Source organism: Heloderma suspectum, chromosome 1 (genome assembly GCF_057233095.1).
Source record: "Heloderma suspectum isolate Gila_16-S chromosome 1, 16-S_ref, whole genome shotgun sequence".
Taxonomy (NCBI): Eukaryota; Metazoa; Chordata; class Lepidosauria; order Squamata; family Helodermatidae; genus Heloderma; species Heloderma suspectum.
In genome coordinates this window covers 82,166,141-82,190,647 of record NC_139458.1, presented here as the reverse complement: position 1 = coordinate 82,190,647, position 24,507 = coordinate 82,166,141, and the positions used below count along the sequence as shown (strand labels likewise).

At 44.4% G+C, this 24,507-nt stretch overlaps 1 protein-coding gene across 5 annotated transcripts in view; it reads right to left on the bottom strand.

The window, feature by feature from the left end:
- Nucleotides 1–8,042: 8,042 nt before the first annotated feature.
- The window catches only part of ARHGAP1 (Rho GTPase activating protein 1), a 40,679-nt gene continuing 24,214 nt past the window's right edge, over nucleotides 8,043–24,507 (bottom strand). For all 5 annotated transcript variants that reach the window (XM_084850163.1, XM_084850173.1, XM_084850183.1 and 2 more), the window contains exons 4-13: nucleotides 18,868–18,955; nucleotides 18,459–18,590; nucleotides 18,188–18,274; nucleotides 16,730–16,828; nucleotides 15,949–16,056; nucleotides 15,180–15,256; nucleotides 14,638–14,715; nucleotides 13,938–14,066; nucleotides 13,623–13,726; nucleotides 8,043–11,846 (exon numbers count right to left, since the gene is read on the bottom strand). In XM_084850163.1, coding sequence (XP_084706289.1) covers nucleotides 11,667–11,846; nucleotides 13,623–13,726; nucleotides 13,938–14,066; nucleotides 14,638–14,715; nucleotides 15,180–15,256; nucleotides 15,949–16,056; nucleotides 16,730–16,828; nucleotides 18,188–18,274; nucleotides 18,459–18,590; nucleotides 18,868–18,955 — 1,082 coding nt within the window. In that variant the 3' untranslated portion in view covers nucleotides 8,043–11,666. The remainder of the gene's footprint in view (nucleotides 11,847–13,622; nucleotides 13,727–13,937; nucleotides 14,067–14,637; nucleotides 14,716–15,179; nucleotides 15,257–15,948; nucleotides 16,057–16,729; nucleotides 16,829–18,187; nucleotides 18,275–18,458; nucleotides 18,591–18,867; nucleotides 18,956–24,507) is intronic.

The window sequence follows — 24,507 nt, the reverse complement described above, 5'->3', positions numbered from 1 at the left end:
CGGTGGATTGATCCCAGAAATCTCAGTCAGGGTATTCTGTTTGCCCAGCCACCCCCATCTCGGGTGCTCATCACAGATACCTCTCTTCTCAGTTGGGGAGCCCACCGTGGGCCACTACAGAAACAGAGCCAATCGTCGGGAGCAGAATGACGGGCTCACATTTTTCTGGAGTTACTGGCAGTGTGGAAGGCCTTAAGGGCTTTTGACACCTATCTATGGGGCAGACAAGTCCAAATTTTGACGGACAACACCTCCATTCTCTGGCATCTAAACAAACAAGGGGGCACCCATTTGTCCAAACTCATGGGTCTCACTCTGAAAATTTTCGATTGGATTATTCTGAGGAACATCCACTTTGTCCTCGCTTCATATTGCAAGGGTGGATAACACTTTGACAGATGCTCTCTGTTGAACTTACCAAACATCTCACGAGTGGGAGATGTCTCCTTCGTCTTACGTCACCTGTTCCAACAGTGGGGTCAGCTGTCTGTAGACCTGTCATTGGGAGACACTTTTCTCCTGCAGTGGAGTGGAGTACTGTTCTATTTCTGTTCCCCATTTCCTCTGCTACCAAAGGTGATAGCAAAGATCAAGGCAGAGAAGACCAACTGTCTATTGATCGCCCCTTGGTGGCCGAGCCAACTGTTCACAATTCTGTCCAAGATGGCCGGAGGAGATTTTCTCCATCTTCCACTCCAGAAGAATTTAATCTCTCAGGTTTGAGGATGGATCTGACACCCAGATCTACACACTCTGAAGTTAACGGCATGGAGAATTCAGTAAGGGAGGGCAGCTCACTCATACCATCGCAGGTACAGCAGGTATTGGATGCTGCGAGAAAACCATCTACGCAACAATCGTATCGTAGTAAATGGACAAGGTTTGAGGATTTTGCTGCTTCTAGGGGTTTTCTGCCTTCCTCAAGTTCAGCCTCGGACATCCTATTGTTCTTCCACTATTTGTTTGAAAAAGGTCTGAAGTATTTCTTGGTTAGAGTTTATACTGCTGCTGTATCAGCGATGAGGGGACAGGTGCAGGGGTATTCGGTGTTCACCCATCCTCTTACCAAGCAATTTCTGCATGAATTATGGAATTTGGTCCCTCCAGTGAAGGATTTAACCCCGCAACAGAATCTCTCACCAGTATTGTGAGCTCTTTCATCAAGACCTTTTGAACCCCTGGCCAATATTGACCTTTGGCTACTGTCATGGAAGGTAGCTTTCTTAGCGGCTATCACATTAGCTAGGAAGGAGAGTGAGTTGTGCCGCCTCCATATGAACACTTCTTTTACAGTTTTTCACAAGAATAAGGTGGTCCTTTGACCAGACTTTGCCATCCTTCCTAAGGTAGTCTTGGAATTTCATCTTAATGAACCTATCTTGATTCTGGCATTCTTCCAGTCACCATCTTTGGACGTGGAGAAATGTTTGCATAACCTTGATGTTCCACCTTGATGTCCGAAGGGCTCTGGCTTTTTACAGAGCTAGGACTGAAGCATTCAGAAAATTGGATAGTGTGGTATGCAAGAGTTAATAAAGGACTCCCTGTATCATCCAAGAGACTGGCTGCTTGGGTAGTGCTGACCATCACACTGGCGTACAAACCGCTTAGTCTAGAGCCTTTGCATAGAATCTGAGCGCATTCAACTCGAGCTATGGCAATATCAACAGCCTTTGGGAGGGGGGTAGCTCTAAAGGACCTTTGCTAGGCTGCAACATGGTCTACCCCATCGATGTTTGTGAAACACTGTAAGTTGGACTTGCATGCTCGATCAGACTGTGCATGTGGAAGACTGGTACCCTCCTCTGTGCTCCAATAGGACACCTACCCTCCTCCAGTAAATTGGCTTGTTAATTGCCTATATGTGTGATGCACAGAGACCACTCGAAGAAAGACAGGTTGCTTACCTGTTGTTCTTTGAGTGGTCATTTGTGCATTCACACAACCCACCCACTGTCCCCTCTTTGGCGTCGGTATCTTCTTGATATTGATACCAAGGAATCCTCGGATCAGAGACTATATTTCTGCAGTCCCAAGGAACTGTGGATATAGGCGGGAATCTGCTCAGACATGCACAGTAGGACGGTGGGGGAGGGTTCCCGCCAAAAACGTTCCTCAGGTATAGAAGTTTCCCACATGCGTGAATGCACAGATGACCTCTCAAAGAACTTCAGTTAAAGGTAAGCAGCCTGCCTTTCTCTGTTACAGCCACTGTAGCTCTACGACTTTCTCCATTAAAGAATAGTAACCATGGAGGGGTTGCATGGGGCAGCTCCACTCCCCACCTCCCTGTGTTGATAGGGAAGAACTGAAGAGAAGCTAACTGCATTCAGCCGAACATGGTTAGTGTCTCTACAGATCTTCCCTGTTGACACAGAGAGGTTGGTGGTGCAGCCAGCTCTACATCCCCTTCCATGGTTACTACTCTCTAATGCCTGAAGGGTTTTTTTTGTCTCCCATGAGCTACATTGGTGGCTATGGAGGAGCACTGCTCTAACCTAAAAATGTTGCTACCAGAGGAAAGATAACCTAATCCAAGATCACCTTTTAAACTTGCTATATAAGTACCACATCCACAGAATGAAAGACAATTTGCTACTAGTCACACTCTTTTCAATAAAAATGTGGGTAGGTGGTGATCCAGAACAGGAGAGAAATATGCAACCATCTACTTGGGAGAGAAGAGTAGCTTTTGTGGTATTTACACTTGAGAACGAAACAAGAATTTTTAAAACCCTAAAACATTATTTAAAAGTTCACAAAATGGTGTGGCTAGGGGAGTTCATTAAAACTGCCTTGAGTGCCATTTACAGTCAGGGCCAGAAATATTGGAACTAGGATAACTGTTTTGGCAGTTGGCCTATGTACACCACCACATTGAAGTTGAAAGGAAACACACCCAAATGGGAGCAAAGTCAGGACTTTCAGCTGTAATTCAAGGGGTTTGACAAAAGTGGGGCACTACCCATTCAGGAAGTACAGCCAGTGGCATGCACACACACCCGTCATTGGTGGCTCATAAGTAATGGAACGAATGGCTGACAAGCAGCTGCATGGCCAGGTGTGGCCTGTTTCCTGGGTACCCCATGACCAGTCAAGCAGATAAAAGGCCTGGAGGTGGTTCTGAGTGTTACATTTGCATTTGGCAGCTGTTCACTGGAACCCCCAACATGAGGCCCAAAGAAGTGTCCATGTGAATGAAGGAGGCCATCATTAGGCTGAGGAAACAAACCTATCAGAGAGATAGCAAAAACATTGGGAGTGGCCAACACAGCAGTTTGGAACATCCTGAAAAAGAAGGAATTAACTGGCAAGCTCAGCAACAGCAAAAGGCCTGGAAGACCACGGAAGACAACTAAAGTGGATGACCGCAGAATTTTGCTCATGGTGAAGAGGAACACTTTCACAACTACTAGGTCAAGAATGCTCCTGCGGAGGTAGGCATGTCATTGTCAACATCTACAGTCAAGAGACGGCTTTATGAATGTAATTTCAGAGGCTTCACAACAACATGCAAACCACTGGTAACGCTCAAGATCCGAAAGGCCAGATTAGCCTTTGCCAGGAAACACCTAAAAAAGCCTGCCCAGTTGTGGAATAAGATTCTTTGGACTGATGAAACCAAGATTAACTTGTACCAGAATGATAGGAAGAGAAAAGTATGGAGAAGGAAAGGAACAGCTCATGGTCCAAAGCATGCCATATCATCTGTCAAACATGGTGGAGGCAGTGTTATGGCATGGGCATGTATGGCTGCTAATGGAACCGGGTCACTGGTGTTTATTGATGACCTGACTGCTGATAAAAGCAGCAGGATGAATTCTGAGGTGTATAGGGCTATACTTTCTGCTCAGATTCAGCCAAATGCTGCCAAACTGATAGGACGCCGCTTCATATTGTGGATGGATAATGATCCAAAACATACAGCAAAAGCTACCCCAGAGTTTCTCAAGGCAAAGAAGTGGGATGTTCTTCACTGGCCAAGTCAGTCACCTGAACCCAACCCAATAGAATATGCTTTTCACTTACTGAAGGCAAGACTGAAGGCAGAAAGACCCACAAACAAGCAGCAGCTGAAGGCAGCTGCAGTAAAGGCCTGGCAAAGCATCTCAAGGGAGGAAACTCAGCATTTGGTCATGTCCATGGGTTCCAGACTTCAGGCAGTCATTGACTGCAAAGGATTTTCATCCAGGTATTAAAGGTGATCCTTAAGTTTGAAATGTTGGTTTGTTCCATTACTTATGAGACACTAACGATGGGTGTGTGTGTATGCCACTGGCTGTCCTTCCTGAATGGTTAGTGCCTCACTTATGTCAAACCCCTTGAATTACAGCTGAAAGTCCTGACTTTGCTCCCATCTGGGTGTGTTTCCTTTCAACTTCAATGTGGTGGTGTACAGAGGCCAACTGCCAAAACAGTTATCCTTGTTCCAATATTTCTGGCCCTGACTGTATTTTTGTAGAAGGGCAGGACAAATTAAAATAATTGGATTGCTTATTTAATCAAATCTCCATTACAGCTTGGCAACTCTCACACAGCCACATTAGTAATGGATGCACTACCAGAAGCTTGGAGAAGACTACAAGTGTATTGTGCAATAAACTGACTACATGGAAAGGCTCAGAAAATTTGCTTCATGAACACATTTAGAGTGTGCTGTTTCTAGGGCCACGAACAGCAATACTTCTTAAATAGCTCCTTGCCACAGTGTGCACCTACGGTTGAGAGAGGGGAAAGAAAGGGAGTCAGTGAGAGGTCACACAAGCACTATAGCTTAGAGCAGGCAAGGTGTAGAGCTACCTACTAAGTAAACTGAGCATTATTAACTTCATGCCTGCCTATGATCAGGAAAGGGACTGTAAAATGCTTGTGTTGCTGCAATTTGTGCAAACAAACATCTGACTGGCATGGTTTCAATACACTGTTACTTGGGAGTGGACAGTGACACTTTTTGGGTTGTTTTCTCTCTCTTGGAACCCAAGCACACCTGAAGGTGGAACACTGTAGTGTCTTCATATTGGGCCAGGTGACACAGCCTCGAGCTTGCAGCTCTATGTCTCCATAGAGGTCACAGTATTAGTAGTAGCAGAATACATTCTTTTGCTCTGGTGAACAAGTGTGAAGAACAATTGCCAGGTCCCAGGACCAGCTATTAAAGAGGAAGCAAATCAGCACATAGGTTTGCTTTAGGTAAGGTAAAGGTGTCCCCAACCAGTCGTGTCCGACTCTAGGGTGCGGTGCTCATCCCCATTTCTAAGCCGAAGAGCCAGCGCTGTCCAAAGATGCTTCCGTGGTCATGTGGCCCGCATGACTGAACACCGAGGTGCACGGAACGCTGTTACCTTTCCCGCTGAGGTGGTACCTATTTATCTACTTGCAATTTCTTGCTTTCGAACTGCTAGGTTGGCAGAAGCTGGGACTGAAGACGGGAGCTCACTCTGTCACACGGCACTCAGGTCTTGAACTGCTGACCTGCCAACCTTCCAGTCTGCAGTTCAGAATCTTAACCACTAAGCCACCGCGGCCCCATACTGCTTTAGGTAGTACTTGTTTAAAGCTCAACTGTGCCAGGAAGGGCATGACCTTGAGAGAATTACCTAATACAGCAGCCAGTTTGGTAATCCAGTCACTTTTATCCTTATCCAGGGGAAAACTAGCAGACCTTATTTATGACAGGATTCTTAACTTCTACCTCACACCCACCCATTTCAGACTTTTAATCCACTATAAAGTTCATACCCAAGTCAGAGAGCTGTGGCAAGAGGTCTTTGCACATTTCTGCAAAACCCTTAACTGTGTGTTATCAAGGCCCTGAAATTCTATATAGTGTGGATTTTATTTGCTTGGACACTTACAGTGGCTTACTTGATACCATTCAGATCATATGAATGGGTGAAACACATCCTATTGAAATAGGGCACATTAGTCAGAACTAAATTGTCCCACTAATTTCCATGGGGCTTAAGCATGAATAATTTTATTTGGATCATAGCCACTACGTTATCTATGTAGCTGGCATACTAACTAGTAGTAGCACAGCCCTTGGGTAGAAAGTCAGAATTGGGAGGAATGTCAAATTAAACTGAGCCTTTTCTTTTCTTGGTTACTTTTATAGATGGACAATGTATCATTATTTGTTAAGAGCTGTACACCACTGGACTTCCAATCAGTGGAGTCATGACCCACCAGGGGCTCAAACCAACCCCAGGTGGGTTGTATCAACAATGTCATCACCATTTTCTTCTCTCATTATTTTAAGGTTGTTGCTTTTTGAAGGGGAAAGATATAAAAGTGAGACCTATAGTGCAGGCAGAGGACAGCTCTAAGAAACACAAAGACTACTCAATACATCTGTAGGTTTGCTGGAAAACAAGGGCATTAAATAATCTTATCCTGTTCAAAAATGAGATTTGCAGAGTACATTTAGACAAACTTATAAATTGTTCATATCTATCAAATAACCAACTATCTGAGCCTATTTCATGTAAACATCCTTGCATGTTGTGCTCTAGTAATTCAAATATATTCAGAATGGCACTAGATCCCCATTATTGAGGGGCCCACCCAAGATCTGTGGCTTACATTCAAGTATGTATCATTTTAAACTAGCTACTCGTATTTCTTGGGAAGAGGGCATATTTCCAAACCAGTATAATTACTATCTTCATTCTTACACAAAGAGTGATGCAATCCCATATTACAAATAACCTTCATAGCCTGTGTGCTTAACTGTAAGTCTGAGCCTGGTTGGATTAGAAAAAAAATTATTTATAGCTCTTATTAATGCGCTTGGTAGAGACAAGGAACTGGCAGCTTGTGAGCCACATCTAAACCCCAGCTCAATTTGTGTCTCCCACACTGCCCTGTAACAAGTATCCTCCCTCTACCCAAGTAGGGACATCTCTTCATATTGCATGGGGAGAGGCCGGTGCCGCAGTTTTTATCTTAAGAAGCTGGACCCTCCCCAGCTTCCTCTTTGGAGGCCCAATGGCATCACTGCCAAGAGCCCAGGCCGGAGAATTTAGCAATCACTGAGCTCTTCAGTGATTCAGCCTAGTCTCATCCATCAGCCAGGGAACCAAGGACCACTGGGAGACTGCACCCCCTGGCTCCTAGGAAGAGCATCAACCTGTTCCCATAAGTTGGACAGAGAAGGAATGGCTGCAGCAAGCTTACTTTGCTATTCCCTGCCAAAAAGAACACCTATAAGGAAAATGTAACTAGGAACTTATTTATTTATTGCATTTATATCCCGCCTTTTTTCCTCTTGCAAGGAACCCAAGGTAGCTTACATGATCCTCCTCCTCTCTGTTTTATCCTCACAACAACCCTGTGAGGTAGGTTGGGCTGAGAGTCTATGACTGGCCCAAAGTCACCCAGTGAGCTTCCATGGCTGAGTGGGGGCTAGAACCCAGATCTCCCAGCTCCCAGTCCAACATTCTTGCCACTGGCTTCTCAAGAACTAGTGCTTGAGTTTGCGCTTTTCTTCCTCCCTCCCTCCCTCTTGTCATGTCTTCTAGATTATAAACCTGATGCTTTAAATAAACTATATGAACTATAGCAGAGGCAGCTATGAAGCGACAGTTCTGCTAGATAAGCACACCACCCCCATAGTACGCTGTGTAAAGCCAGGTTCTTGCTGGGGGCATGGAGAAAGACAAAATGGGGGGGGGCAGGGCAATGATGCAAGGGGGGGGGTCTGGTGCAGGCCAATGCCACCCCCACCAAGTTATAGCTCTGTACCAGCTAGTAATGAACTTGAGCACACTCTGGGAGAGAGTGCAGGACAGGAAGGCCTGGCGTGCTATGGTCCATGGGGTCACGAAGAGTCGGACACGACTGAACGACAACACCAACTAGCTAGTACTACACTGGACAAAGGCAGTGTAATAAGCTCAAGGATGAACAAACAATCTTTTCCTGAAGCAGATTAAATTTGCATTTCACCATGTACTGTATGCTTGAGCAGGAGCCAGGTGCATAATACTATCCAGTTTCTCTTGCAAACTAGTTCCAAAACAAGTTGGAGAAATACACCAAGATCTGATATTGGCTTTGGGTTTTATTGAAGTACAAAAAGTGCAAACTGTGAGATACAAGATTGGTACCATTAGAAGGAAATAAACATGGGTGTGTGAATTAATGTCACAGTAAAAACCCCAGCCCTGCTCCCAACAAACATCAGTCATGAAAACACAGGAAATAACAGCAACAAAAAGCAAAGCTGTAATCCGTGCATCAGGACCCCGGAAACAGAGCAAGCAACCAGGGTCATTTGGCCATAAAAGATCTCTGTCGAGTCAGCAAAGAGTTACCATAAGGCATCCTCAGCATCACCCAAAAGCTATTCTCAGTACAGACACAAGACTGACTGCTAGAGCTGAGGGCACAGAATGTGTTTAGGGGGTTCTAAGACACCAACAGGCTTTATCAGGCAAGCAAGGGATAAGTGGAGATTGAGTGCTCCACCCACAGAAGCATTGTGGTCAATATCTAACATGGAAGCCAAGCAGCAAGGGGGCCTCAGACAGGTGTACCACTGGAAGGGCACAGAGGGACAGAATGTGTAGCCATGACCATCCAACCAGCTATCAGCCTCTTTGACAAGAGGCAGGAAGGATGTAACTGGTCCCATGACATGCTGATCCTCTAGTGATTTTAGCTGCCTGCTTAGATGCCTACCACCCTAACTCAGACAGCACACATCAGCAATCGAAACTTGGAAGGGAATGTTTGCAAAGCTAACTGGCAAAGACCCGGACTTCACTCTTAAGGTGGAGTCGGGTCCAGCACAGCTCCACAGATCAGCCACAGTGGTAATAGATTTGGAAAAGGCAAAATGAGAAGAAAAAAATAACGAGGCAAAGCAATCATATGTTCCAGACTGCCTGGCAGTTCCAGCAAAGTGAGGAAAGTAACGGAGCTATTTACGTTGGTTTTGTGGGTGCACTTTCCTTGTGTGCAGTTCCTAGCAATGCAGAGTGTTGCAATGTGGCAGTAGAAAAAAGTCACACTCAAGAGTTTGAAGTGTGTGCAATTTATGGAAGTGTAACTGCACAGTTATGGCAATCCTTACCTAAAACACTCGGCTTACTCCCTGCCTGACCTGAGACTTCCTTTCAGGGCTACACCAGCCTTAATCCTGAAACAAGTCCAGAGTTAGCATTTGAGTGTAGTGGCTGAACCTGCAGCCCAGCTCCTCAAGTTCCTGGGCCTCTGCTTTTCTATTTCCATGAAATCCAGTTGCTTCTCCTTTCTGCTTGGGAACTTTGAACAAGAACAAGCAAACTAACTAACTTGGAATCAGAACCTAGCCTCTATTCACCGTGGTACACCACAAAAGACAGATTAGACAGTGGCTGTCAGCAAGGCACCCCAACAGGCTCATGGGCTTCTAAAATGTGAAGCAATGAGGCCAATGAGGGTGCAGGTTCATCAACAGGCCGCTCCTCATTTCCCCATGCTAAATTGTATTATGTGCAAGAGACACTAGAAGGCAAGGGCTCATGATGATCCCATAACCTTTCACTTCCTCAATTAGCATTTCTGGTGAAAAGTCCTCATGACTCAGCTGATGCTGGAATCAGAATTCCAGCACCACCACCTCTCAAGAGCAGCATGTGTTGTTCCAGGCTTGAAATTAAGATTCTATTCTGTCGGATTTACCACTGTCTACAGCACAGAGACTGATCCTTATGCAGGATGATGATCTTTCTCCAACTTGCTCACCGTTCCGTTTCAAACACCTTGGTTTGCCATCCCCAGTCATCTCAAGATTGTTTCTGGAATCCTTCCAAATACTACCACAGCAATGGCTAGAGCCAATTCACTGGACATGGCTGAGCGATGGGCATGTGTACTTGCTGGTGCTCACTGACCATTTGTCATTTCAAACCACAGCACAGCCTTTATTCAGCTTTTAAAACAGTAGGCCAATTATGCACTTACAAAACACCTTCTTGCTATCTTCCCTGTAACCTCATTGGGATAGGAGGGTACAGGTTCCGGGCAGGTGTAAAAACCACCGCTGACTTCTCTAGAAGTCTGTGAACTCTGAACCTGCTCTTCTACAGGGTCAGCTTATGAGCTGGATGTGGACAAAATAACCATAAGACAGTTGGGAGTAAGACGTCATTAAGATGTACCCTTACCATTTTATTTAAAAGCAAGGGTCCAAAAGGAAACTGCTATTTTATAAAAACGAGGTTGGCTTAGAACACCTGTGCTTGGGCAATGACTGAGCCTGGTTTAGAGCCCAGACTGGCTCAGCTCCCTGGTCTAAAACAGTTCAGATGGGCAAAAAACGAGCTAGCTATTCTGAAGGGCTAGAATAATCCTTAGGTTACAGAAAGGGACAGCAATACTTCATACCTCCATGTTCCAAGGAAATCAAGGGTGTATCACAGCTGTTCTGGCAATGTCAGAGAACTGTTTGAGCCCAATAAGGAGTTGAAGGTAGAGTATTTGAATAAGAAAGCTCACCCTCCCCCAACTTTGGCACAAGAAAGCCCAGCATATAGGGTAGGGTGGTTCCTGTATAAAGTTTGGCCTCAGCAATCAGCCTTTTGCTTGAGGTCTCTAATCCCAATAGGTAGATAGCTGCAGTGAGGAACAGAGATGCCTGTCTGCACATACAGTACCTGTGCTTCAGTCACGGGAATGGGCAAGAGTTAATCTGGGCTTTGACAGTTTGGGGATCTAATATCAGAACAGCAGACAACCCCTGTATGATCCCTACTAACTTGCAGGTCAGGGGAAAGCCCCTCCCCCCTGCCAAACCAAACAAAAACAACGCTGTTCCCAATTAAAAGAGAAAGGCTCACTGACAAGGTCAGTTTGGGAGAGAAACCCTGCTGGCAGAGACAGTCTACTGCAGGAGGGCACTGCAAAGAAGTAAGTGGGTTCCATAATATTGGAGGGAGATAACCTTATAGTAGCAGGGAAATTCTAACAGTACCTACAACAACTGCCAGAACTCCTTGAAATGTACAAATAACTCTCTAAGCACTGTTAAGAAAAGTGAGCACTCTCAGGACAGTGCAATCTTCTCTTATGGGTTAGCTTTGCCCTAGAACTGCAAGTCAATTCTTCCATCAAGGGTAGAAGGCTGGTTCTGTTCAGAAGTCACTGCCTTCCAAAAGAGGGATACTCAGAACTGCCTGAACTTAGGTACATGTGGAGACCCAACCCTGGCCAGAGAAGAGAAACTGAAGCAGATTCCTCCCTGCCAAATGGCCACTGCAGCAACATTTATTAGTCCAGATCACACAGGCACCAATAGGTGGGAATTGTACCGGGGTCCAAGGAGAGGCATTTTAATGGGAACAACTTGGGAATGGAAGGGAACTTAAGCATTTAAGAGCAGTCTGGTCACTAAGATCCCAGACAGACAGGACCGCCAAGGCATTTTTAGAGGTGGGGAGGCCTGCTTCCCACCCCACATGATCCTCCCTCCCTCCCTCCCTCCCTCACACAGACACACACACACACACACACACACACCTGCAACATCCCCAAGCCCTCTTTCACTCTGCTCATCACCTGGAGCTTCCCTAGACTTGGCCACGGCTCCATAACAAGATAGATGGGAAAAGTGGGATGGGGAAGGAGAGGGAAGGAGATGATCACAGCGGACACAGGGTGTGCTAGCACAGGCAGGCTCTAGATCAAGCCTCCAGGTTCTGGAAAATCTCCCTCTGGTTGTCCAGTAGGAATTTGGTGAAGGTGTTGATAGGATTGATGGCTTTGAGGGTTATGGCTGCATCTTTGGCCCACAGCAGGTTTGGGCCAAAAACTACTGCCAGGTTAGCATTGGTCATCTTGTTGATGTCACTGTTAGCAGAAACCTACATGCAATAGAAGGAGGAAGAATGAAAAGACTCCAGTCACTTTAAAGATAAACAGGGCTTTGATTCTGTCTTTTCCAGTTACCACCTAGTGAAGTCTATATTCTACCTATGGGAAATCCTAGGATTATATCCTCAAAGCACAACAGGAGATCCCAAGCAAGCCACACATGAAGAGTATGCTTGCAGATAAGACACTGAAACATGGAGACAAGAATTCTTGCTGTTTCACAGGCTGGAAAACATAGCCCACAACTATTTTCTTCCATTGCTTAATGGCATAAACCTACTTTTCACCTACTCTTTGTTTTGTCATTTAGGTTCCAAGATTTTGGGGAGCAAAATAACAAAATTACTATATGACAGAGTAAATGGTGATCAATGTTAAAAGCCACAGACGCTTGGCTGTCATGTTTATCTCTCTCAGTAGATGAGGGCATTCAAGAACATAAGAAAAAGGCCTCCCAAAAGGAGACAAAGGGCTGGTTCACATGACAGTCCACTGTGGGTTATTTAACCCAGGGTGAGGCTGCAGCACACATAGGGTGCGTGCAGACACCATTTTGCATACCCAACCCCCACTCTGGGGTTGTCATGTCATGTGAACCTGGCAAGTGTGGGCTGTGTGAGGGTTATGCATAACCCTAGAACAGACTATAGGTTATGCAAAGGTTGTGTCATATGAGCTCCTCGGGTTCACATGACACAACAACCCCTAAGCTGGGGTTGGATATGCAAAGTGGAGCCCAAGGGCCCCACAGCTCATTGTGGCTAAATAAATCACAATGAGCTGCACCGTGAACCAGATCAGAATTTTCTTTTCTTCTTTTCTTATTCTGCTCTGGGATGCCCTCCATCTCACAGTGCTAAAGTTCCTTTCTCTTTTCTTTATTCACTTGTATATTATGTATTCCACAAAATTCATAAGCCAAAGCAAAACCAATACATTTGGTGTTGTATAGTAGTTAAGAGTTTGGGACCATGTGCCAGTCTATCTCATACACTGTCTCACATAAAAGACAGGGTTGTTGTGTGGATAAAATGGGAGAAGCCTCATGAATGCCACCATGAGGTTCTTGGAAGAACACAGAATTCAAATGTGAGAAATAGATAAATATATAGTATTATGATTTCGCTATCAAAAATGAAACTCAGATAATGCAGACAATCTCAAGACGGATTGCCACAGTCCAGAATCACTCCTTAAACCACAGATTTGGAAGTAAGGTGGACAGCATGTATGGAAAGTGCCAGTCTGAACAGACCGCAAAGTGGTCCTTGTGCAAGTCCTGTAATAGACACTCTGTACTAGCTTATGTTCTTTCTTCCAGACCACCATGATATATCAACCCTGGGTTAACATATACCTAACACCTAAATAGCCCACAGCATCCTTACTTCTTCCTGTTGGTAACCTATCTGATTTTTTTCAAAATATGGTGGTAGGATACTGCATTTACACATTGGAAGTTGATTTTCTATCAAACATACGTTATATCTACTTCCCAGAGCTGTAGCTACATTCCTAGGAGACTCAAGGTAATCCCATCCCCCAATTGGTTGCCCCCAGAATCTAGTATCCAGATGTACACTGCCTCTGAACATGGAGGTTCCATTTAATTGTTATGGTTAATAGCCATTGATAGACATCCTCCATGAATTTTTGTAGACACACTTTAAAGCTATCTAAGCCAGTTGCCATCTCCACATCTTGTGGGAGTAAATTTGAAAAATTAAAGCATGCACTGTGTGAAGAAGTGGTTTGAGGGATCTCACCTGCCCAAGGAAGGACATCAGTGAACAAAGCACTTGATAGTTTTCCTCTGGAACAGTCTGGAGTGTTTTGCGAACAATATCTACACGCTTTTCTTCCTCCACACCTGAAAGGAAAACCAGTAAGGCATGTGCACCAGGAAACAAGATTCTAGCTTGCATGGGGAGAAATGGCTTGCAGAGGGGGTGCAATCTGCCAGGCAGCAGGAGCTCCATTATACTGCCTTGGGTAACAGTAACAGAGCCAAACTTTTAGTATGGGTGGGGCAAATCTGGAGGGGTTTCCTGCTATGGGATCAGGCCTTAGTAGCCACTCACTGTAGAAATTGACAACATCATTGTAGAGACCATAGGTGAGGAGAGGCTCAGGCAGGTCCCGCAAGAAGGTCTTGAGAATCACAGCAGGGAGGTGCACATCCTCATACTGAAAGAAGTCCACGGGCAGCCCTGAGTAAGACAGAGTAGACTGGTTCAGAGCCACCACCAGAGCACAAAATGGCTGTGGAAGGGCTGCACTTCCTCCACCAGACAGGGTAAGGCACTAATCCAAAGACTATGAGATGGAAACATGGCAGGGGCAGATAACACACACACAATCAGAACAAGAGAATCAGTGGCACTCAATCCTCCTCCAAACCAGCAATTACTAGAATCCTTTGGAGAACCACCCAAACAATACTAGGAAATGATAGGGAGGTGGAGAGACACACCTCAGAGGATGAGATATATGTTATACCCTGGTCAAATACAACTGCCATCGCAGGCTAAGCCAGTTCCTTTACCCAGTGGGTGGAGATCTAGACTGGAACAGGTTTATGTCAAAGGGAATAAACTGGTTGGTTTCCAGCCAAGTTCCAAACAAAGACCTATTCAAAGATAAAACATCTTGTGGTTTGACAGAAGTTCTATGTGCCAAGGGCAGATTTAAGACCTAGACAAAAAGGAAAGGAAAAGGAATAGTGGGAAGATGGAGGGGAGTAGTTTAAGCAGAAATATGGAAGACAAAGCAGGCACATACCCATATTGTATTTCTGCTGAACCTCTCTAACCGTCTGTGTGTTTGCTGATCGCCGGAAAATCCCCTGCGTGGTAAGAGCTGGGAGCAGAAGGAAAGAAAAAAGAGCTCAGAGCAGATCTATCATTGGAGACATGAGCAACCAAAGCATTCAGTAACCCTAAGAACTGCGAGCATTTCCAGGCAGTTGAAGCACAGTGAAGTGAGAGAATGGCAATTTCTCCCACTGTTCCAGGAAGTGTTCCACAGAGGAATGTTTAGGAAGAGCTATGCTGAAGGCATTTGGGGCTCGTGGGTAGCAGGATGCCTACAGCGGTTCAGCTCCCTGTTGCTCAGTTTTGCTCTGACTTTCTGAAGACTTGCTTCCAATCTGAAGAAAAATACTAAAATGTAGACTGGGGAAGAGAATGAGCTTAAGCAGGATGCTGCTAACTCATCCGAAGAAGTCTGAACTCATTCAATACAGAATGGTGCTGTGGGGGTGGGGGTGGGGGTTGGAGTTGGCACAAGACAAGTCAAAACAGGGATTTTCTGAGCTCACTCACCATGCTCCTGTAGATAGGCAATGGTCTCCCTGACCACCAGTGGTATGGGATTCTGGTCTGAACTCTTCTCCCTTAAGCTGTTAAGAAAGGAGAAGCTTAGATCCCCCTGGTTTCTTCTCTACAACTTATTTAATATAAATCAAATGTGTAGACCTCAGGCCTGGAGGCCAAATCTAATCCAACAGGGGTCCCAATCCAGCTCTCCAGGGTTCCATCGAAGACTACACCCCTTCCCCTGGCCCCACTCCCTTTCCCCCAACCACCAATCGTTTGGTGATTTCCCAGTGTTTGTGCAGTTTTTTTCCCCATTCTAAACAATTTAAATCCTCTCTAAGGCTTAGTTATTGGCAGTAAGAACTTTAAGCTACAATATGCTGGTATTGTGGTCCCACATCTTTTACCTTCGGTCCCAACCACCACTAGAATGCAGCCCCCGAGAGTTTCTCTGAAGTGAAATTTGGCCGTCAGGCCAAAAGGGGTTCCGGATCCCTGGCCTAAATGTTGCAGCAAGCAAGGCCTCAGACCCTGGGCAGCAGGGCTCTCAAAGTCATGTGAGAACTATAGCATCTGGGAAAAGTAATCTAAAGGCATCTTTGAACCTGACCTAAACTCCAACATCTCTCTGGGCCTCATCTTGGCAGCTCAAACTGGCAGAAGAAAACTAAGCACAGCTGTAGATTCTACTGGAAACCATTTCCAGAACTATCCACAGATAAGAGTATAGGCATTGCTGGACCACCAACTGAAATAAAGAGAGGGGAATACTCACTACTGGAGAGAAACTCCAAACTGTTGGTTTGGCAGGGGCGGGCGGGGTGGTGTTACTTTCTGAGGCGCTTGGGAGGGCTTTTGCAGTGATCTCAGATATTCATCATATCTACAGTTGGAGAAAGAGACATGTACTGTATGTATGGAGTCAACCTATCCTACACTGAAAGTGCTTAGCTGCTGCCCACTGTCCCCTTAGCTGGTGCCCACTGAACCCAAGCCCCAGAGGTCCTGGCAAGTCCCTACACTAACATCCCCAACAATTACAGCCTAGTATCCACTACACACTACTGAGGAAGCTAATAATAGACCATGAAGGCAAGAGGCTCAGTCTTTGAAAGGAGGGAACACAGAGCACATAGAGAGACTGGGAGGACAGAAACTGGGCTAAGGGCTTGAGTGTGTACTTTGAGTAAGCAGGGCTGGCCTGTTGAGCACTAGAGGTGGCACCATAAATAGTGAGGGCCATTCCAGCAGCAGCAACACAGAACCCTGATTCAGGGAATTAACAGAGTTGGCTCCCAAGCAGCAGCTAAAAGGTGTGAAAAGAGATAGATCTCTCTGAGAAAGCAGCCAACACAAAGATAGTAGGAAACAGAAGCAAAACATGAACAGGAAGGAACTTGACTTTTGCTAAGATCCCAGAAGCTCATGGCATTATACCAAATGTCCTTCCGCTGCCCCCACCACCCACCACCCCCGACTTCCTCTCCTCTCACCCAGCTTCCTTTGGGGCAGCCTCCTCCAAGAAAGCTAAGAGTAAGCAAACAGCATGCTCTCACTTTAGCACCTGGCTTGGGATCCCCAGCTGTTCCAGCTTCACATGCTCCTCCAAGTCACTCAGGTAGTTTGCATAGAAAATCTTCCGCCCAAACTTGAAGCTGCAAGACAAATGATGAACCAGTACATAAGAAATTAGGTTGGAGTAGGGACAGCGATAGCAGGTCCAAGGAAGGATGGTAGACGTGAGATGAAGAGGCCAAAATTATGCTGGGAACTGTAAAGAAGCCCTTAGGCAGCAGCTGAAAGGTGAAACCTCCAGTTCCCTCTGCAAAAGTAGCAATATTTATATGACTGGAATAGCCCATCCTTAGACTAGGCAATGGGCTGCTAGTTACTCCTTTTTATAAAGATGGCGCTGCAGTTTGAGGATTTTGCTAACACCACACAGCACTTTATGTTCTTCATTCTTTCCCCCTCATTTTGTGACAGAGGCCAGGAAATCTCTGCAGCAAGCCTGGGCTACCAGCCAACTAAGGGACACTTGCACAAACAACGCAAGCACAGGATCAACAAAAGCTGGGAACTTGTGATCCCTACAAGGCAGGGACAGTTATTCAGTGTACGTCAAAACACAACATTCATCAAGCCAAATTCTCTACTTGACCATGAAAAGAATGAAGGAAGGGGCAAGCTATGAGACCGATTCTTCTCATCTCTGAGCTAATGGTCTGTAGGACAAGTTCTGCCAGTAGAAAGTTCAAGGATATGCAAGAATATGGCACCCTCATTCCTCCCGCTTTTGAGGACTACATAATGCAAGACAATGTGGACATCGAAAGCATAAGTTGGAATGAAAAATGGAGGGAAGCTTGTGAATTATGATGGAAACACAGGACATCAATGAGCAATAACTGTCTAAAAAAGACAGAAGAGTACACAAAATAGGACATATATGCACATCCTTGCAATGAACAAATTCTACCATGCTGAGTTCTCACCATACTCAAATTAGAGCCAATATAGTGTAGTGGCTAGAGTGGTGGGGAACGGCTCCACCAGAAGTTGTTGGGCTGCAACTCCCATCAGTCCTAGGCAACACTGCCAATGGTGAGGGCTGATTGGAGTTGCAGTCCAGCAACAACTGGAGGGCCACACATTCCCCATCCGTGGACTAGAGTGTTGAAATTAAACAAGGGAGATATGGGTAAAAATTCCCACTTAGTGACTATGGGTCAGTCACTATCAATCTAACCTATCTCACAGGGTTGTTGTGAGAATAAAATTGGGAGAAAACAATGTATGCTGCCCCAACCCTCTTGGAGGAAAGGCAAGAATACAAAGGTAATAAAATAAAAGGTGCTCTCAGATGTTGTCATCACATTAAGCTTACACACAAATTACTAGAAGCCTACTTTCAGATGTCACACTGTTCAGTCTGCTTAGCTCCTGAAGAAGCCCATCCTTCCCACAGCACAGTGCATCCAACCACAGAGCAAAACACCATCACAGCTTTCTACCTGATCAAGGGCTTGAAAAGAATCAGAAGTGTCTTGATGAACATGGTTGGGTGCACAATGTACAATGCTTTGATGTTCTTTTTGTATCTAAAGAAGAAAGACAAGAGAGAACTTGCTGTCAGAAAGATGAGAAGCCAGCTCAAACCTCTCACCCCCAAATGCTACAATGATATGTCATCCTTTGCACAATCTATGTTAGACCACATTACAGTTTTGAGTCCTTACCCAAAGCATCTCAGCTCCTCCACAACTGACAGGCACAGCCACTTACTTGCGGTCAAATTCCCGGTAGGCATCCCGCAGCCAGCTCAGAGATGGTTTGTTCTCACTGGTCAGGCCATGGTGCAGATAGACTAGGGTGTAGTCACTCTCCACATACTGGTCCAATGTATACTTCAAATAGCTGATGAGAGATGGACATAGCTAACCACCCGGCTTGAAATATTTGGGTTTTTTTGCCTCCTGCAGTCAGCACAAGGAAAATCTAGCTATTGCAAGCATACAGATATTGGATATGGGTCCTGAAGGAAGTGGGATAGATGAGAGGCAACCTTGACCAGCAGGCTTAAGGAATTATACAGCCAGTGAAAAAACATTGCCATCTGTAAGTTTGAAATTTCAGGGGGAAATCATAGGACTAAACTTCACCAAATCAGATGGCTCCCTAGAGCAGCACTCACCTCAGCAGTTTCACATGATCAAGCTGATAGCTGGGAGGCATCCGGCAGGCACTGAAAAGAATTACTTTCCGTCCATACTTGTCATCACCTGAAGACAAAAATGTAATGTCACAGAAGGCTGAAGGACAAAGCAAGGAGCCTCCACAATAGGTGAGTAATGGAGCAAGCTTTGTGGAATGTTCCAAGGTCATGCTAATGGAAAGTTCAAAGAGCTTGGCTCTTCATAAAAATCAACACTGCCACACGGAGCCCCCATGGCTCCATTTTAAAGAAAGCTGTGATATGAGAGGATCCAAGGGTCCTGAGGGGAAGAGATGGAGAAGACTGAGGAATCCTTTTTAAAAATATGATGGGAGACCATGATACCCCTTGTTCATGAGAAGACAATTTGATTTGGCTCTCTTAAGTAAAATGCAGCCTAAAATACACCCAGAGAAGGAGACATTGTGGTGAACACTGCTGAGGTTTGCAATTCCAAGGCAAAAAAAAACCATTTCCCCCACAGATGGCAAAAGAAGAAGTCACTGATTCATTTACAGAGCACTGTTCTTGTCCATAGTTTCCCCCCAGTGTATCCATTTGCAACTGTTGTCCCAGTATACTGCAGCCAGGGGGTGGGGGTGTTAGAAAATCCACTGGAAAGCAAAGCAAACAAAATACAAAAAATACACAATTAAGAACTCACCTCAGGAATTATGGACTAAAAACCAAACCAGCTATGAGAAGTAGCTATAGCAAGCCAATACAACATGTACTTTGTAAAATAATCTGTAATTTCTTCCCCAGCCTCAAACGTTAGATGACCTAACATACCTGCTTTAACACTGTACAAAGTAGGTCTGGGACAATATAGTTCCTACCACACTAGTTCCTACCACACGACAGCCCAATAGATGCCTAAGCATGAGTTTCTTCTGGTTATCTGATTACTATGGGATTACCCCTAATATGAAACATATAACATCAGTAGAAGCCTTTGCTGTTGCCTATGGCTAACGGCAGTAACATTGATTTGACAGTAGGAGATCCCAAAAACAGGTCTTGCCACCTGGTCAAACTTATGAGAAGATGAGCTCTACATTTTATAAGTAAAATAAAATTGTACAGGGAAAACAGGTTGTGACTGCACTCTAATTGATCTTGGGCTTCTCACTGGAATTAATTACCAAGCAGCTCATTTGACAAAATGAGCTCTTATCACATAATACACTTCGATCCAAGGAAGCTCCTCTTAGAATCCATCTCTCACACATGCAAATCAATGCACAAGAGAGAGGAATTCTGTACCCTCTCCTCTGAGTACAAAGATGTACATTTCTGCACAGGAGGGAAGGACTAGATTGTGCTCTGCTAGTCTTTAAGTTGCCACAAGACTCTGGTGTTTGATCATCATCATAAGGTTATACACAGAAGTTTAAGGAAAGCAGTTTTCCTGCCACAAAGACAGCTCATTAATGATGGAGGCTACCTACTTCAGCATGGTTTACCTTCAGTTACCCACTATACAATTACTCTGCTCTCGGAAGGATAAAGAGTTCTGTCTCTTTTTTAAATACGCAAGACAATTTCAGGATTCTGTCTTCCACCACACTCAAAAGAACAAGTAGCACGTGAAGCTTGTTGAGTAAACAACTTTTTACTAGATGGCAAATGAAACTTACCCATGGCTAATGAAGGCAAATCTAATGCAGAATGTAACTGACAGCCATGGTGGCATAATGTTTAGAGTGTCAGACTAGGACCAAGGAGACCCAGGTTCAACTCCCCAGACAGTCAAGAAGCTCCCTGAGTAACCATGGCCCAGTTACACACTCTCAATCTAGCCTACCCCACAGGGTTGTTGGGAGGATATAAGGGAAGGGAGACAGGGCTATGTAGCCACCCTGGGTTCCTTGGAGGAAAGGTAGAATATAAATCTAATAAAATGAAACAATGAAATGAGAACTATAAACATAATCCACCAAACAGAGATGCTTCCACAAAAGGTGAAATAATTACAAGGAGCGGATAGATCTTTAGATGTTTTACTTAGTAACGCCTCAGGAACTCCAAACTCCCTCACAAAGATACTCACCCTCACACTACGCTCTCAGGCCTCCAGCAATGTACTGATTATCAGGGCCAGTGAGCAAGCAGGAAACTGCTTAATGTAAAAGCCATTGGAAAATTCTACCAACTTTGGGAGGAGGAGGAAAGCTAAAGATGGAGTGAATGGAAATAAAATGATTATGTAAACAGCTGATGCAAATAGCAAGTACAACTGGGATGTGCAACAAAATGCTGGGTAATGTGGAATTCTCCTGGTTCATGTTTCTAGCCATTCCATTCCCTCCCCCCCATTTCATGTTTTTTTTTCAGACAGCATTCCACACCCACTGAGCATGCACAATCCTGCTGATACCTCCTGTTTGAGCATGGATGGTGTCATTTTGGCTACGTAAGGATCAGCAATTGGAAAACTGAGTTCAATATCAGTGTATATGATGATGGCATTTACACATAGAGAAAAAGAGCTACAATCTACACAGCATAGAAACAGAGAGTGGTAATTAGATACGTAATATACAACTCACCCCTTGCCCCTAAAATCCCTAACTGTGACAACAGGTTTTTTTCCCTTGTCTATTTTCCCTCTCACCCACCAACTTCCTTCCAACACACACACATAATATAGCTATAGAAATGACTCAGTCCATAAATACCAATATGCGAACAGCTGCATGACAGAAGTCAAGGACATGCTTAAAGGTAGGAAGGTCAGCCAGGTAAATGCCATGGGGGTGCAAGGGAGATATACCATCACATGAACATATCTGAAGCATGCGAAGGTAGAAGACACTGCAGGACAACAGAGCACCCACCAGAGACATAAAACCAGGCGAGCAATGCAGAGGACATCTGGAATCACTATACACAACTACAGCCAGGTCACAAAATCAACATCGAACAGTTTATCCCATGGTTGCCCAAAAATAAATAAAATACCTAACAAAGGGACTTCCAGACAGCTTCCTATAAATGCAATGGCCATAAACAGTGTGTACGCACATCCAGTGTATGCACTGGAGTAGATTGCAGATGCTATTAGCTGTTAATTGGGTGTGTCTCAATTTTGTAGCTAATGCAAGAATTCCTATGTGATCTTTTGCAGCCTTGCATCTCTTTCTATGCAGGCAGAAATACTTCTCAACTGTGTAGAATGGCACAATATACCTATGGCCAGAAACTGCAAAATATTGTGAGAGAAGGCCCCTGTCAAAAGCGTTGTCAGGAAATATTACAGATCACACCGCCCATTCGGCCAAGATCTGAATGGCAGTACCTGTTGGCTCTATAAACACAGCTTTCGACTAAGAAATGCAGCATGAACATCATCTGCCTTTTGTAAAGCAGCTGTCCTGGACAATGTGAATTTCTGAGATTGGAACTAGAAATAGAATCGGGATGTGGCCTCTGGTGTGGAATTACAGTACTCAACTGCACTAATGCAACATTCTATAATAGTTCAAGTCCTTTGCAGTCATTTTTTAAAGAAAATGACTTTCAAAACATGGTAGCACAAAAGCATGGAACAGTGGGAACATCGCTAAACACAAAATCAAACTATGCGTACATCTACTGCTTTAGAACAGCAGTAAGCTGATGGAGCTTTCTCGATGGATCTTCAAGATACCAGCTACTGGTGTCAACAGAATGCAGCATACCTTATATAAGAATATGGCAGTGTAAGGCTTACAACTAGAGATCTACCAAACCGATTTTGCTCATTTTTGTTTTAAACTAAAGCTTGTGCAGTATAGATGTGCAGAAAATTTTGAAACTTCAAAAAAGTTCAAAGCTTGAGCTTTGGGCTGCTCGGGAAAGGAGAAGGGAGAGGAATGAGGCAAGGGAGAGATTAATGCAGATGCCACACACTGTGCATGTAATGTAACATGTGACACAGTGTAATAACACTGCCTCCTGGGAGGTCTTAGAGTGCTGGGCCAATGAAATGACAGGCACAGAATGTTGGGAAAGGGGCTGAAGAAGAGTCAGTTGGTGTTAGAGGAGGAAGAGAAGCTGAGGAGAAAGAGCTGAAAGGACATCAGAGGGAGAAGAGATAGAAATCTTGCCTCATGTATTTTCAACCTCAAACTTCAGGAAATGGTAAAAGATCTTTTTAAAAAGAACGTATTTTTTTGTTTTCACCTTCACTGGTTTATTTGTAGTACATTAATTTTAAAAGTGTAAAGTTGTTCCAGTCACAAAGGAAATGGGCAAACATATTTTTATCCAATCATTCTCGGGCTACTAGCCCCCACTGCAACACGGGATTTGCACTAGTACAACTATAGTTTCACTCCAAGGTCTGGAGTTGGAACTGACAAGTGGGAACCAACAAAGATGACACTGAATTGGCAGATTCCTTTAGTAACTGAGGTATTTCAGTGCCAATTGACTAAACTATCCCATTTTTACCTATCTTCTTTGATAATCAGAGTTCTCAACTTCAGGGCAAATCCAGTTCCCCAGCATTTAGAAGGCTCTGCACAATTAAAATCTGTTTATAATTATATTTGCCTCCACAACTTCCTTGTTACCTGTACAGTGTCCCACGCACCCTTTCAAATCAGGAGAGGAAGGCCCCTTAGTACCTTCCAACAAGGTGCATTTCTATACTGCCTTAGTCTGTGGATTATTATTATTATTATTATTAAATTTATTAATCGCCCATCTGGCTGGTCACCCAGCCACTCTGGGCGATGTACAGCATACAATAAAACAGTTTAAAACAATAAAATTCTACAATAAAAACATTTTCTAAAATACCCTAACCCACCCCAAATGCCTGCTATAGCCCAAGTAGCATATTTGAGTATAGTCCATTATACGCAAATATGAGCCCTAATACTAATGGATATTCCTGTATGGCACAGCTAGATCTATTCCCACCTGTCAGTGTAGGGAGTATTCAGCATGCAACCAACAGTAAGCTATTATTCAATTCCCTTAGTCCCAAAGCATATGTGCTCTAATAAACATGAAGGCAGATGCTTAAACTCCAGATGAAGCTACCTCTGGCTGCTGAACTGCAAAAATAAAATATCCATTAGAAACTCCACTGGGCATTTATAAGGTTTTTAGCTTTTTCAGTTTCTGTTTTAAATCTGGTACAGTATTTTAAATCTTTGCACTGCTACTAGCTTCAGTTAATATTTTTATTTTTGTATAATGTAATTTTAAACTTTTATATTATATTTTATCATCTTGTATTTATGATTTTAATTGTTGTGAACCACCCAGAGAGATTCAGACATTGGGCAGTACAGAAATGTAATAAATAAATGTGGCCCTGGACTTCTGGTTGGAACCAATGTCACTCTGGCAGCTTCCCATGGGCTCTGTGGGAGCTTTCTCAAACAGCTTTTTAAAAGGTTTGAAAACCTTTTCATCTCCCCCCTGGAATTAAAAGCGGGGACAAGGCAGCATTCTGGATAACATCTTGGAGAAACGTACCCCCCACGAGATAGTGGGGGGGCTAGATTCCAGGATTATCTCCCCAGAGCTTTACCAACGCAAAAAGCTGTTCTGAAACTCCTATCTCATAGGAGAAAACAGTGCTGACGTGTTCCATAATAATATATGAAATATCAACAACTC